Genomic DNA, 13111 nt, shown 5'->3' on the forward strand with positions numbered 1-13111 from the left:
AACTGTGAGGAAATAAATCTGTTGTTCAAGCTACCTAGTCTGTGGTACTGTATCATATCATACTAATACACTGGACTTTTACAGAAAAAGTTTGCAGACCCTCATTGTAGGCACCTCAATGTAGTTCCATTGTAGCGGAATGAAATAAAGACTATAGATAGACCCACATATACATGGTAGGCAAAATAACGGCTCCTGAACGATGTCCACATCCTAACCCTAGAATCTCTGAATATATTACATGGCAAAGGAGAATGAAGTATGCCAATCCAGTATTATCCAAATATCGCCCATGTAATCCATACATGCTTCAAAGAGGAAGAGGGAGACCAAGGAGGCCAGAGAGATGTGAACAGTACTCAACTCTGTAGCTGGTTTTGGATGCAGAGGAAATGGGCCATGATCCAAGAAATGCATGTAGCCTCTAAAATCTGGAAAAGACAAGGGAAACAATCCTTTCCCAAGAGCCTCCAGAAGTGAAGGATCCCTGCCAACACTTTGATTTATCCCAGTAAGACTTGTGTGGAACTTTTGACCTACAGAACAGTAAGATACATTTGTATCGTTTTAAGCCACCAAGTTTGTGGTAGCCTGTTACAGAAGCTTAGAAAATTAATAGCATATGAGTAACTAGTATATGATTGAAATTATTTTAACCAATCAGTAGTGGGCAAAAGATGCTAACTCTCCATTTCAGTGTAAAACTTTTAGACTCTTCCTTTCCACATTTAGTATTTAGAATTTATTTCACTTTATGAAGTCCTTGATAGAGCAGTAAAAGTGTTAAATCAACTCAAGTGCTTATCTTTTTAATATCTGTGCAACAGATACTCTGTACTGAAGTTCCACAGTTATCTCCAGAAAAAGCACTTGTGTGGTGGTTTGATCTGGGGGCTTCACCTTGCTAAAAAAGGACTGAAGACAAGGCACTCATGGATGTGGCAGACATTGTCCCCAAAATTGAGTGAGCTTGTCACTTCAAGGGAAACAAATGACCGTATTTATTTATTGGCAACATAAAATTCAAGTTTTCTAGGTGTGGAGCCTAAGGCAGGGCTTGAAATCACGACCTTGAGATGAAAACCTGAATTGAGATCAAAAGCCCATTGGACTGCCGCCCAGGTGCCTGCCAAAATTAACGTTTAAATTTTAACTTTTCACATTAAGAGTGCAATTTTGGGAAACTTGTATCTGCCACTGATTCTCACAGTTTTCCAATACTTAAGATCAATGACAATATTAAATAGGATTTTTCATATTGTAAAGCGAAATGTGTCATTTGGAATATCTGCATAAGTCAGTTACCTGATATTTACACACGACTAATTCATGATCGTAGAGAAGCATGATAATAAAACTATCTGAAGTGCAAGACAGATTTTTTTTTTAATTTCTTTTCAGCGGAGCAGCATTCATTGGTTTTGCACTACACTCAGTGCTCCAAGCAATACGTGCCCTCCCTAATACCCACCACCTTGTTCCCCCAACCTCCCACCCCCACCCCCCCACCCCTTCAAGACCCTCAGGTTGTTTTTCAGAGTCCATAGTCTCTCATGGTTCACCTCCCCTTCCAATTTCCCTCAACTCCCTTCTCTCCATCTCCCCATGTCCTCCATGTTATTTGTTATGCTCCACAAATAAGTGAAACCATATGATAATTGACTCTCTCTGCTTGACTTATTTCACTGAGCATAATCTCTTCCAGTCCCGTCCATGTTGCTACAAAAGTTGGGTGTTCATCCTTTCTGATGGAGACATAATACTCCATAGTGTATATGGACCACATCTTCCTTATCCATTCGTCCGTTGAAGGGCATCTCGGTTCTTTCCACAGTTTGGCGACCATGGCCATTGCTGCTATAAACATTGGGGTACAGATGGTCCTTCTTTTCACTACATCTGTATCCAGACAAACAGATTTTAATGTAACAGAGTGGAAGTTCACCTATCTGGTTTCAGACTGTACACTGCAACTAAAGTATCCCTTGCTTAGTTGCTATCCAAGGGTATCCATAATTATCTGAGAAGCATTTCAAAATACTCGGTTCTCTTCCAGCCACAAACCTGTGAGGCGGGTTCTTCTCTAAATACTTCCACAGAAACATCTGCGACAGATTGAATGCAGGGGCAGACCTGAGAACCCAGCTATTTTCTGTGAAGCCAGACATTTAAAAGATTTTTTTCACCGGAGAAAAATGTCAAACAATGTCGCTTCACTACTTTTTTTTTTTTTAAAGATTTTATTTATTTATTTGACAGAGATCACAAGCAGCCAGAGAGGCAGGCAGAGAGAGAGAGGGGGAAGCAGGCTCCCTGCCGAGCAGAGAGCACCATGTGGGGCTCGATCCCAGGACCCTGAGATCATGACCTGAGCTAAAGGCAGAGGCTTTAACCCACTGAGCCACCCAGGCGCCCCTTTTTCCATTTTTTTTTTTTTTAAGATTTTATTTATTCATTTGACAGAGAGAGATCACAAGCAGGCAGGGAGGCAAGGCAGAGGCTTTAACCCACTGAGCCACCCAGGTGCCCCTATTTATTTATTTATTTTTAACTAATATTCATTAAAGTGTCATTTATGTTAACCTGTTATTATGAATTTCTGAGTTTTTATCGTGTAAATCTGGACAGTCCCCATTTCGGGAAAGCAGAGAACGAAGAACATTTAAAAAAAATTTTTTTTATCTTTTTATTAACATATAATGTATTATTAGCCCCAGGGGTACAGGTCCGTAAATCGCCATGTTTACACACTTCATAGCACTCACCATAGCACAAACGTTCCCCAATGTCCATACCTAGAACATTTTCACCTCCGCTGATACCACTCCCTCCTTGCGCTAATGCTGCCCACGACTGCAATTCTCCGCCGCCTTGAGAGACTCGGCCGGGGCGTCCACCGCCAGGACGCCAAGAACCCGAGCTTCTCTCCGCAGCGTTCTGGGTGCCCGCGGCCCTGGGAGGGCGCCCACCCGCCCCGTGCCAGGGGAGCTCCCGCAGGGACTTCTGGGAGTTGTAGTTCGCTCGGCCCTGAGGTCGCACCGACGCGTTTCCTGCGCGTCCCTAACGGCCGCCATTGGCTGGGCCCGGCCTAGAGAACCTCGGTTCGTGGTGTGTGTTAGTTTCCCGTTGCGGTGACCCGAGCAGAAGGTGGCTGACCACATCTGCCTCGACAGCCGTGGCCGAAACACCCGCGGCGGGCGCCGCCAACTCAAAAGGGAGACCAGAGCCGATGGGACTGCAGATCCGGGAGGTAGAGGCGGCCCGTCCCCCCAAGTCCCCCCGGCCAGCGGCTGAGGGGTTAGTGGAGCCCGACGCGCCCAGTCGCTTCAGCTTCAGGGCGGCGGGACGGTAGAAACTCTTCTGACCTCACATCCCCCTGCCCGGACTTGGAACAGTTTCCTGACCCGGTTGCGCAGGTGTTGGGAAGGGGGCGGCGTGGGAGACAGGGAGCCCCGGGGCTCCGAGAGGGAAGGCGTCTCCGCCGGGCTCCCTCCGTGGGGGCGGGAGGCTTTCCCCGGCGTGAGGGTGGGAGCGGCGGGGAGACCGCCTCCTTCACGTTTCTTGCCCCTCCGGCAGCCCTAGGGTCCTGCCGCCACCCGCGGGACGCATAGACCCGAACGTGGGGATGGCCACCAGGGTCCGGACAGCGGCCATCTGGGTGAGTAGCGCTTTTTCTCTCCTTTCTGAAAAGCTCTTCCTGAGCCCCAAGGTGTACACATTCCATTTTCCGCGGGGTGGGAGTTTCTCGTGCGTCCCCGCTCCCCACTCCGCCTCAAGACACTCCTGTAGAGCGTGTTTGACCGTCCAGAAGTACTTCTTGTCATCAGACTTTTAATTTAAACTTTCCGTCTCTTTTCTGCCAATTTTGTACCCTGAACTCGTTTATTCCATTATTCAACAGTTTTTACTGTCTTGTGCTTGCTGGGTCCTGGGGCAGGTGCTAAGAGTGCAAAGATCAGTTGTTCCTGCCCTTGTTTTGTGAGAGCAGAGGTCTGGTGGGACCGGTGGACAAGGAAACCCATAGGGACAATGACAGTAGGTACTCCGAACAGGCTGCGGAAGTACATGGGGACGCACAGCACAGGGTCAGTTTTGGAGATGAGGGTCCTTCAAGAAATGCTTGGGTGATTAATAAGACACTCTTAACTGAGGTTTGGAAGGTGAGTGTGAATAAGGGACTGAAGGTCAGCCTGGGAAAAGGAAGCAACGTGCAAATCTGAGAGTCTTGAAATGCCTCGGTCTGTTGGTGAACTTCGATCATTTTAGGGTTGCTGAAATGTGGAGTTTGAAGGTTTGTAGGTGATGGTGGAATGTATGATAAGAAAGGAGGCCAGAGCCACAGGCTGACCAGATCATAGAGGGGTTTGAGGATTACCTTAAAAACTTGGATTTTAGGGGCGCCTGGGTGGCTCAGTAGGTTAAGCCTCTGCCTTCAGCTCAGGTCATGATCTCAGGGTCCTGGGATGGAGCCCCGCATTGGGCTCTCTGCTCAGCGGGGAGCCTGCTTCCCCTCCTCTCTCTTTGCCTGCCTCTCTGCTTATTGTGATCTGTCTAATAAATAAAGAAATAAAATCTTAAAAAAACCTCTTGGATTTTATTCTCTAGGGAAGAGAGATTTATTGAAGTGATTTCCTGAAGGACTTCTGGTTGGAATAGTCTGAAGTAGGCAGGAGAAGATAAGGGTTTAAATAAATTAGTAGTTTTGAGAAAAGAGAGATGGTAGAGAGGCAGAAGCAAGTCGCTGGGATGAAAGGTACAGCATAGGGAATGTTCTCGGTGGTATTGTAAAAATGTTGTAAGGTGGTAGATGGTAGCTGGGCTTATGGTGAGCATGACATGATAGATCCCTGTGTTGTACTCCTGAAATTAATGGAACATTGGGTATCAACTATACCTTAATAAGATAAGTGAATAAGGTAGTCAAATATATAGAAAACATTAATTTAAAAAAGGGTGGGGGGCAGAAGCAACTGGGTTTGGTAACTAGTTGGGTGCTGGTTGTGAGGGAGATGGAAGAGCGGGTGTGACTGTTGGAATTCTGCTCTGTGGGCCTGGGTTGGGAGTGGTAGCAGTCCCCGAGTCAGGGAAGTCTATCAGAGTTATTTTTGGTGGGAGGGAGGTGGGTGGAGATTTCTGCTTTAGATGGATTGGACCCAGTACTTGTTGGTGGGCAGAAGAGTAAGCATGTGTCTCAAGAGCAGGATCTGGACAGGCCACACTGATCAGGTGTGGCCAGATTAGCTCAAGGAGAGTGTGTAGAATGAGAAGAGGACTGGGGATAGTTCTCAGAGAACTGGCAAGGGAAGGCTGCAGAAGAGGGGCTGAATACTGAGAGCCCAGTAGAGATGAGAGTAAAGAAGAGACTTGTGTTCCAGAGTTTAAGAAAAGGAAACCTCAAAACCCGTTGCCATGTGAGATGTCCCACAGAGGTCAAGTAACATTAGGTCATAGAAGTTGAAATTGGATTTAGTGATGATTGTGGTGGTGGGTGTTACTGGTAACATTTCCAGAACAGAGTGTGGGTGTGTACGTGTGTTAGGGAGGGAAAGAAGATGACGAGTAGAGCGATGGGAACGGCAGTCGGCTGCAGAAATGGGAAGGAGGCAGGAGGACCGTGATGGAGAATTAAGGAAGTTGTTCTGTTGCAGTGGGAAGAGTTTGAGGAGAATCCAGTAAGGTACCTTGGTACAAAATTAGTCTAGAAATCAATAGGTTTCCTACTTACAAGTGGTTAATCTGTTTAGGAAGTTCCATGAACGAAGTTATCCTATTTACTTTCACTTTTGTATCTTTTTTCAGTCTTTGTATTTTGGATGTGCCTTTTTTTTTTTTTTTTAAGATTTTATTTATTTATTTGACAGAGAGAGATCACAAGCAGGAGAGAGGCAGGCAGAGAGAGAGGAGGAAGCAGGCTCCCTGCTGAGCAGAGAGCCCGATGCGGGGCTTGATCCCAGGACTCTGAGATTATGACCCGAGCCGAAGGCAGCGGCTTAACCCACTGAGCCACCCAGGCGCCCCATGGATGTGCCTTTTTAAAACAGCATAAATTTGTTTTTCATCAGTCATTCTTTTTATTTTAAACGATGCACTTTGTTTATGATCAATGCAGTTACCGATATGTCTCGGTTTAAATCTGCCATCTCACTGTGTGCTTTCTATCTGCTGTACTTGATCTGGGGTTTTGTGTTTGTTTTTTCTTCTCTCTTGCCTTTGTATTTTTTCTCTCACAGAGGTTTGGCCATTATACACATTGTTTATTGCTTTAACATTTTTTTTTAACTTAATGGGTGCCTTCTGGATAATTTCCTATAATTTGTCTTTTAATTAATTATTTCTGACATGCTATTAAAAATATTTTGGTTAAAAGTTTTTTCCATTTATTTATTTATTTTTTTTAAGATTTATTTGTTAGAGAGTGAGTGTGCATCCACACGGCGAGGGAGGGACAGAGGGAGAGAGGGAGAGACGCTCCAGCAGACTGCCCACTGAGCGTGGGGCCCTGCGCACAGCTTCCATCTCAGGACCCTGAGATCATGACCTGAGCAGAAATCAAGGGACGCTTAACCGACTGAGCCAGCCAGGCGCCCCATCCATTTTTATTAATTCTTTTCCTTTTTCAAATATGCTTGTTAAGTCATTTGTCTAATTCTTGGCCAAATGATAAAGTTTGCCTTCATCTTGAATGTAATAAGGTGCACGCTCTATGATCAGTGGCCGTGGAGCCCGTTCATTGGCTGTTGTCTTTGAGGTATTCTCGCTGTTGTGTGTTGACTTTCATTAGTTTGTTTATATCCTCTTGTTTTTTCAAAGTTTCGTTATCTTAGTGCTGGTCACTGTACTTGGAAATTCTCAAGTGGGGTGCCTGGGTGGCTCAGTCAGTTAAGCGACTGACTCTGGATTTCGGGTCAGGCCATGATGTCAGGGTCTCGAGATTGAGCCCCGCGTGGGACTCTGCGCTGGGCAGTCTGGGGTCTGGAGTCTGCTTGAGATTCTCTCACTCCCTCTGCCCCTTCCCCTGCTCACACATGTACACACGCTCTGTCTTGAAAAGTAAAAAAAAGAAGAAACAAGTTCTTTGAAGGAAAAAGTTAAGGCCTAGAATGAAGGTATTTTACTCTAGATGTGCATATAGTTTTGCTTTTTTCCCATCTGCTTTTGAGTACGGCTGAGGACAGGTGTATTCCCATTGTAGGGGTTGGATGTGAGCCCCGGCTGCAGGACGGCCAGAGGCTGGCTTACACGTGAACCCGTGTCGGGACAGCAGGGTGCATGCTCAAGTCCTCCTCATTAAGCGCCAGGGGCCACCAGGGAGCTGGTGCCTTAGTTACCTCTGCTGGTGACAGCAGTGAGATTTTATAGGATTTTTTCCTTTTTTAACTTGAGTATGATTAAGAAATTCCTAAATCTTGTGGTGTTCCGTTAGTTTCAGCCATTTGCAGTCCTTATTCTTCCAGAGGCTTCCGGTGTCCCAGCTGTGGCCGGAGGAGCCTCTTCTGCGCGGTCCTGAGCTCTCTTGAGGTGACTCTTTCAGTCTTAGCTGGCTTCCTGGCTTCCTGGCTTTTGGTCCAAGCAGGATATTCTAGGTTCATCTGATTATTTCCTGTCCAAATCTGGAATCAGGTTTTCCTCCTGGAAATCTGATCCCTTTTAGTAGGTTAATGTGCTCAAAGACCACAATGAAGACCAGAATGTTGTTGCTTCTAGGTGGTTTCACCAGGCAGACCTAGGAATCTTTGAAAGGAGAAAAAGTATGGTTCATATTGGTATTTCCAGTTCAAATTATGGAGTTTTCACTGTTCTAAAATTACTTTTTTTTGGTGGAAGTAACCCAGTGTTTACTGAAAGATAAATGGATAAACAAAATGTGTATGTCTCTATGTGTGCTGATACGGATATGCACGACATACAATTCAGCCTTAAAAAGAAATTCTGCTATGTGCCGCAGCATGGATGAACCTTGAGGACATTATCTTTGGTGCAATGAGCTAGTGACAAAAGGACAGATATTCTACTGATAGGAGTTTTTCAGTGTTGTCAGATTCATAGAAAGTAGAGTGATGTTGCCAGAGATGGGGGTGGGGGGAGGGGACAATGAGGGTTTATTGCCCAGAAGATGCAGTTTTACATATGAAAAGGCTTCTGGAGGTCAGAGGTGGTTATGATGTTGTAACACTGTGAATGTATTTAATTCCACTGAACTGTACATTTAAAAATGCTTAAGATAAGTTTTATGTTATGTGTATTTTACCAAAATTAAAAATTTTTCAAGAAGATGAGCTTTGACTCTTACCTCACACAGTACAAAAAAATGAACTCAGAATGGAACATAGACTTAAAATTTAAGAGCTAAAGCTGTAACACTTCTGGAAGAAAACATGTAGGAAAATATTTGTGACTTTGGGTCAAGCCAAAGTTCTTAGATATACCTCCAATACCATCAGTCTCCAAAAGAAAAGAGAAAGCTTGTATGTAGATTCTGCTTTTGAAGTTGTGAATTGGACTATTACATCAAAATAAAAACTTTTGTGCTTCAAAGTCATTTCATTCAGAAAATGAAAAGGCAATTCACAGACTCTGACATAATATTTGCAAATCGTCTATCTAGTACAGGACTGTATTCAGAATATATAAAGAACACTTACAACTCAGTAAAAATGGCCAAAGGATCAGAAAAGACACTTCACCAAAGATCTGTAGATGGCAAGTAAGACACGAAAAGATGCTTTCCATCCTTAGTCATCAGGGAAATACAGATTTCATCACAACGAGGTGCCATCTGTACCCAGTGGAATGGCTTTAAGCTGAAAGGTAAAGTAGAGAAATTGGGGTCTTTATAGACTTGGTGGGGATATAAAGTGGTTGAGTCACTTTGAAAAGATTTTGGCAATTTCTTGAAAATGTGATCTACAAATCTGTCATACGGTGCAGCCATTTGACCTCTAGGAATTTATCTAAGATAAAGGAAGAGATGTTTATATGAGACTTGGAGGTAAATGTACGTAGCAGGGTTATTCTTAGGAGCTCAGAACTGTCAGTGTCGAGTCACTGGGGAATGCATAGCCAAATGGGCTACTGTTAGCAGGAAAGGGGACACTGTGGGTCTGTGTTATGACGAGAATAACCCTCAAAGGCATTCTACTAAGTGAAACAAGCCAGACACAGTTCAGGGTATGGCCCCATTTATAGGAGCCGCCAGGAGAGGCAGTTCCTTAGACACAGAAACAGGGTGAGAGCCGCGTGGGAGCTGCAGACGGCTCAGAGGAGCGCGCAGAGTATCCAGGGCGCGTCGGCGCCAGCCGGACAGAGAGGGTTCCCGCAAGGCCTTCAATTTAATAAAAGTCACTGAAGTTACAGACTCTCTATAAAAGTTTCATTGCAGCATAATTTATGTACTGGAAAATTCACTCTTAAAATGTACAACTTGGTCACCTTTAGTGTTTAGAGTTGTACACATGTCACCGCTGTCTAATTCTAAACATTATCATCACTCCAATAAGAAACTGTCCCCAACTGTAGTCCCTCTCTCTTCCCTCTTCCCCCTTTTCCTTGGCAACCATTAATCTACTTTGTGTTTTTCTGAATTTACCAATTTCGTAGAGTTATACTGTATGTGGCCTTTTCTGTCTGGCCTCTTTGGGCATGATGTTTTCAAGGGTTGCTTTGCATTGGTTTCCACCTGTCAGTCGTGATGCTAGAGAGTAGGAAGGCCTGCGGCACTTCCCTAGGCCCATGTGAGCATCCAGACACTTCCGACTGGAGGCAGAGTTGCGGCTGGACTGGTGTTTGAGGTTCGTCCTATGATGGCAAGATGCGTTTTGTCAGCAACCGTCAGGGAATGTCGGAAAAACAAGGTTTATAAGTCCTGGAGGTTCATAAGCCCTGGAGGGCGCATGGTATGCCAGACAGCAAGGTTGTGGGGCGGGGAAGTGTGCACTCAGGCCTGGGCTTGTGCCTTTATTGGAGTTGAGGGTGGGGTGCCTTGTGTTTTGCAGGTTCACTTTTTATTGGTGAATTTAAAATATATGGGTGGGAATTAGAGCTCAGAAAGGGAAAACCAGGGTCACTCCGTCGAGCACTTATCTAGGTCACCCAGTGCTTTCCAAAAGGGGGATGTCATTGGGAGGGGCAGCCCTGTTCTTCGCCTTTTGGTGTAGCTGGCGATGTGTTGGTCCAAGATGAGTGTCTTCAAACTGGATGGCTTGACAATGAAAAGCTTGCCTCAGACACTTAAATTACAGTAAAAAAAAGCTAATTGCTGGGCACTTCCTCTCCGAGGGTTCATCAATTAAGTACCGTTTATCAGTACTTAATTCCTCGGTGTGGCTCCGTGGCCTCTGCTGGGCAGGCCACATCTCGTTTATCCGATCATCAATGGTGGACATCTGGGTTGTTTCCAGTAATGAGCTACTGCAACAAACATTTGTGTACAAGTGTTTAACTTACTGTTGCATCTTTTTTGTCCCATGCTAGGTATCTTGTTTTTATTTGATGAAGTTACCGTTTTAATTCCAGTGTAGTTAGCGTGCAATGTTGCGTTGGTTTCGGGCGTGCAGGGTGGTGATTTGGCACTCCCACACATCGCTGCACGCTCCTCGCGGAAGTGTACGCCTAGTCCCCTGACCTGGTTCACCGCCCCCTCTCTTGACCATGGGCTCTCTGTAGCTAAGACACTCTTTCTTGGCTTGTCTCTTTTTTTTTCTTCCTTTGTTTTGTTTCTTAAATTCCACATATGACAGAAATCATACGGTATTTGTCTTTCTCTGCCTTATTTCGCTTACCATCATCCTCACCAGCTCCATCCGTCTCATTGCACATGGCATGATCTCATTCTTTTTTTTTTTTTTAAAGATTTTACTTATTTATCTGACAGAGACAGATCACAAGTAGGCAGAGAGGCAGGCAGAGAGAGAGAGGGAGAAGCAGGCTCCCCGCTGAGCAGTGAGCCCGATGGGGGCTTGATCCCAAGACCTTGAGATCATGCATGACCCTAGCTGAAGGCAGAGGCTTAGCCCACTGAGCCACCCAGGCGCCCAATTCCATTCTTTTTGATGGCTGATGAATATTCCTGTGTGTGTGTGTGTGTGTGTGTGTGTGTGTACATACACCGTATCTTTATCCATTTCATCGGTTGATGGCCACGTGGGCTGTTTCCATACTTTGACTATTGTAGATACTGCTGCTATCAATTCAGGGGTGCATGTATCCTATCAAATTAGTGTTTTTGTATTCTTTGGGTAGATACCTCATAGTGTAATTACCGCACGCATGCTTGCCGACACCTGTTATTTCTTGTGTTGATTTTAGCCATTCGGACAGGTGTGAGGTGATCTCTTGTGATTTTGACTTTCATTTCCCTACTGATGAGTGCTGTTGAACATGTTTTCCTCTCTCTGTTGGCCATCCACATGTCTTCTTTGGAAAAATGTCTGTTCATGTCTTCTGCCCATTTTTTAATTGGATTATTTGTTTTTGGGTGTTGAGTTATATCAGTTCCTTATATATTTGGGTACTAACACTTTACTGGATATGTCATTTGCAAATATCTTGTCCCATTCCGCAGGTTGTCTTTTATTTTGTGACTGTTCCTTCACTGTGCAGAAGCTTTTTATTCTGCTGACGTCCCAGCAGTATGTTTTTGCTTTTGTTTTTCTTGCTTCGATAGACATACTAGAAAAATGTTGCTCTGGCTGATATTGGAGAAATTACTACCTGTGTTCTCTTCTAGGATTTTTGAGGTTTCAGGTGCACATTTAGGTCGCTCATCCATTTTGCGTTTGTTTTTGTGTGTGGTGTAAGAAAGTGGTTCAGTTTCATTCTTCTGCATGTTGCCCTCCAGTCTTCCCAATACCATTTGTCACAGAGTTTCTTTTTCCATTGCATATTCTTTTTTTTTTTAAGATTTTATTTATTTATTTGACAGAGGTCACAAGTAGGCAGAGAGGCAGGCAGAGAGAGTGAGAGGAAGGGAAGTAGGCTCCCTGCTGAGCAGAGAGCCCAATGCAGGGCTCAATCCCGGGACCCTGGGATCATGACCCGAGCTGAAGGCAGAGGCTTTAACCCACTGAGCCACCCAGGCGCCCCTCCATTACATATTCTTGCCTCTTATATCAGAGATTAATTGACCATGTAACCTTGGGTTTGTTTTTGGCTTACAGTCCTTTTCTGTTGATCTATTCTGTTTTGGGGCCAGTACTACACCATTTGGATTGCTGCAGCTTGTAGTAGAACGTGAGTCTGGAATTGTGATACTTCCAGCTTGGTTTTTCTTTTTCAAGACTGTTCGGCTATTTGGAGCCTTTTGTGGTTCCATACAAATTGTAGGGTTATTTGTTCTCGGTCTGGGAGAAATGCTGTTGGTACGTTGATTGGGATTGCATGAAATCTGTAGATCGCTTCAGGTCATGTGGCCATTTTAACGGCATCTGTTCTTTCAGTCCGTGGGTGTGAAACACTTTTTCATTTGTGTCGTCTTCAGTTTCTTTCATCAGCGTTTTATAGTTTACAGTGTACAAGTCTTTCTCCTCCTTTTTTAAGTTTATTCCCAGGTGTTTTATTCTTTTTGGTACAATTGTAAATGGATTGTTTTTCTAATTTCTCTTTCTGCTGCTTTATTATTAGTGTACAGAAATGCAGTGGATTTCTCTCTGAATTCCTTTATCAGTTCCAGTGGTGTTTGGTGCGGTCTTTAGGATTTCTCTACATGGTATTATGGCGTCTGCAAATAGTGAAAGCTTTACTTTTTCCTTACCAGTCTGGAAGCCTCTTACTCCATTTTCTTGCCTGATTGCTGTGGTGGGACTTTGAGTGCCGTGTTAAATATAAGTAGTGAGGGCGCCTGGAGGGCTCAGTGGGTCAAGCCTCTGCCTTCGGCTCAGGTCATGATCCCAGAGTCCTGGGATCGAGCCCCACATCGGGCTCTCTCTCCTCAGCGGGGAGCCTGCTTTCCCCACCCCCTTCTGCCTGCCTCTCTGCCTACTTGTGATCTCTGTCTGTCAAATAAATAAATAAAATCTTCAAATACAAGTAGTGAAGGTGGACATCCTTGTCGTGTGCCGGATATTAGGAGGAAAACTCTCGCTCTCTCACCTTTGAGTATGACGGTAGCTATGGG

The 13111-nt window shown here is 44.7% G+C and overlaps 1 protein-coding gene across 1 annotated transcript in view; it reads left to right on the plus strand.

Moving 5' to 3' along the window:
- Nucleotides 1-3234: 3234 nt before the first annotated feature.
- LOC116862091 (zinc finger protein 268-like) overlaps nucleotides 3235-13111 on the plus strand; it is a 33759-nt gene continuing 23882 nt past the window's right edge. Inside the window, exons 1-2 of the mRNA XM_032849208.1 lie at nucleotides 3235-3250; nucleotides 3577-3658. Coding sequence (XP_032705099.1) covers nucleotides 3626-3658 — 33 coding nt within the window. The 5' untranslated portion in view covers nucleotides 3235-3250; nucleotides 3577-3625. The remainder of the gene's footprint in view (nucleotides 3251-3576; nucleotides 3659-13111) is intronic.

The sequence above is a fragment of the Lontra canadensis genome, unplaced genomic scaffold (assembly GCF_010015895.1).
Source record: "Lontra canadensis isolate GAN:19392208 unplaced genomic scaffold, GSC_riverotter_1.0 scaffold220, whole genome shotgun sequence".
In the NCBI taxonomy this organism is placed as follows: Eukaryota; Metazoa; Chordata; class Mammalia; order Carnivora; family Mustelidae; genus Lontra; species Lontra canadensis.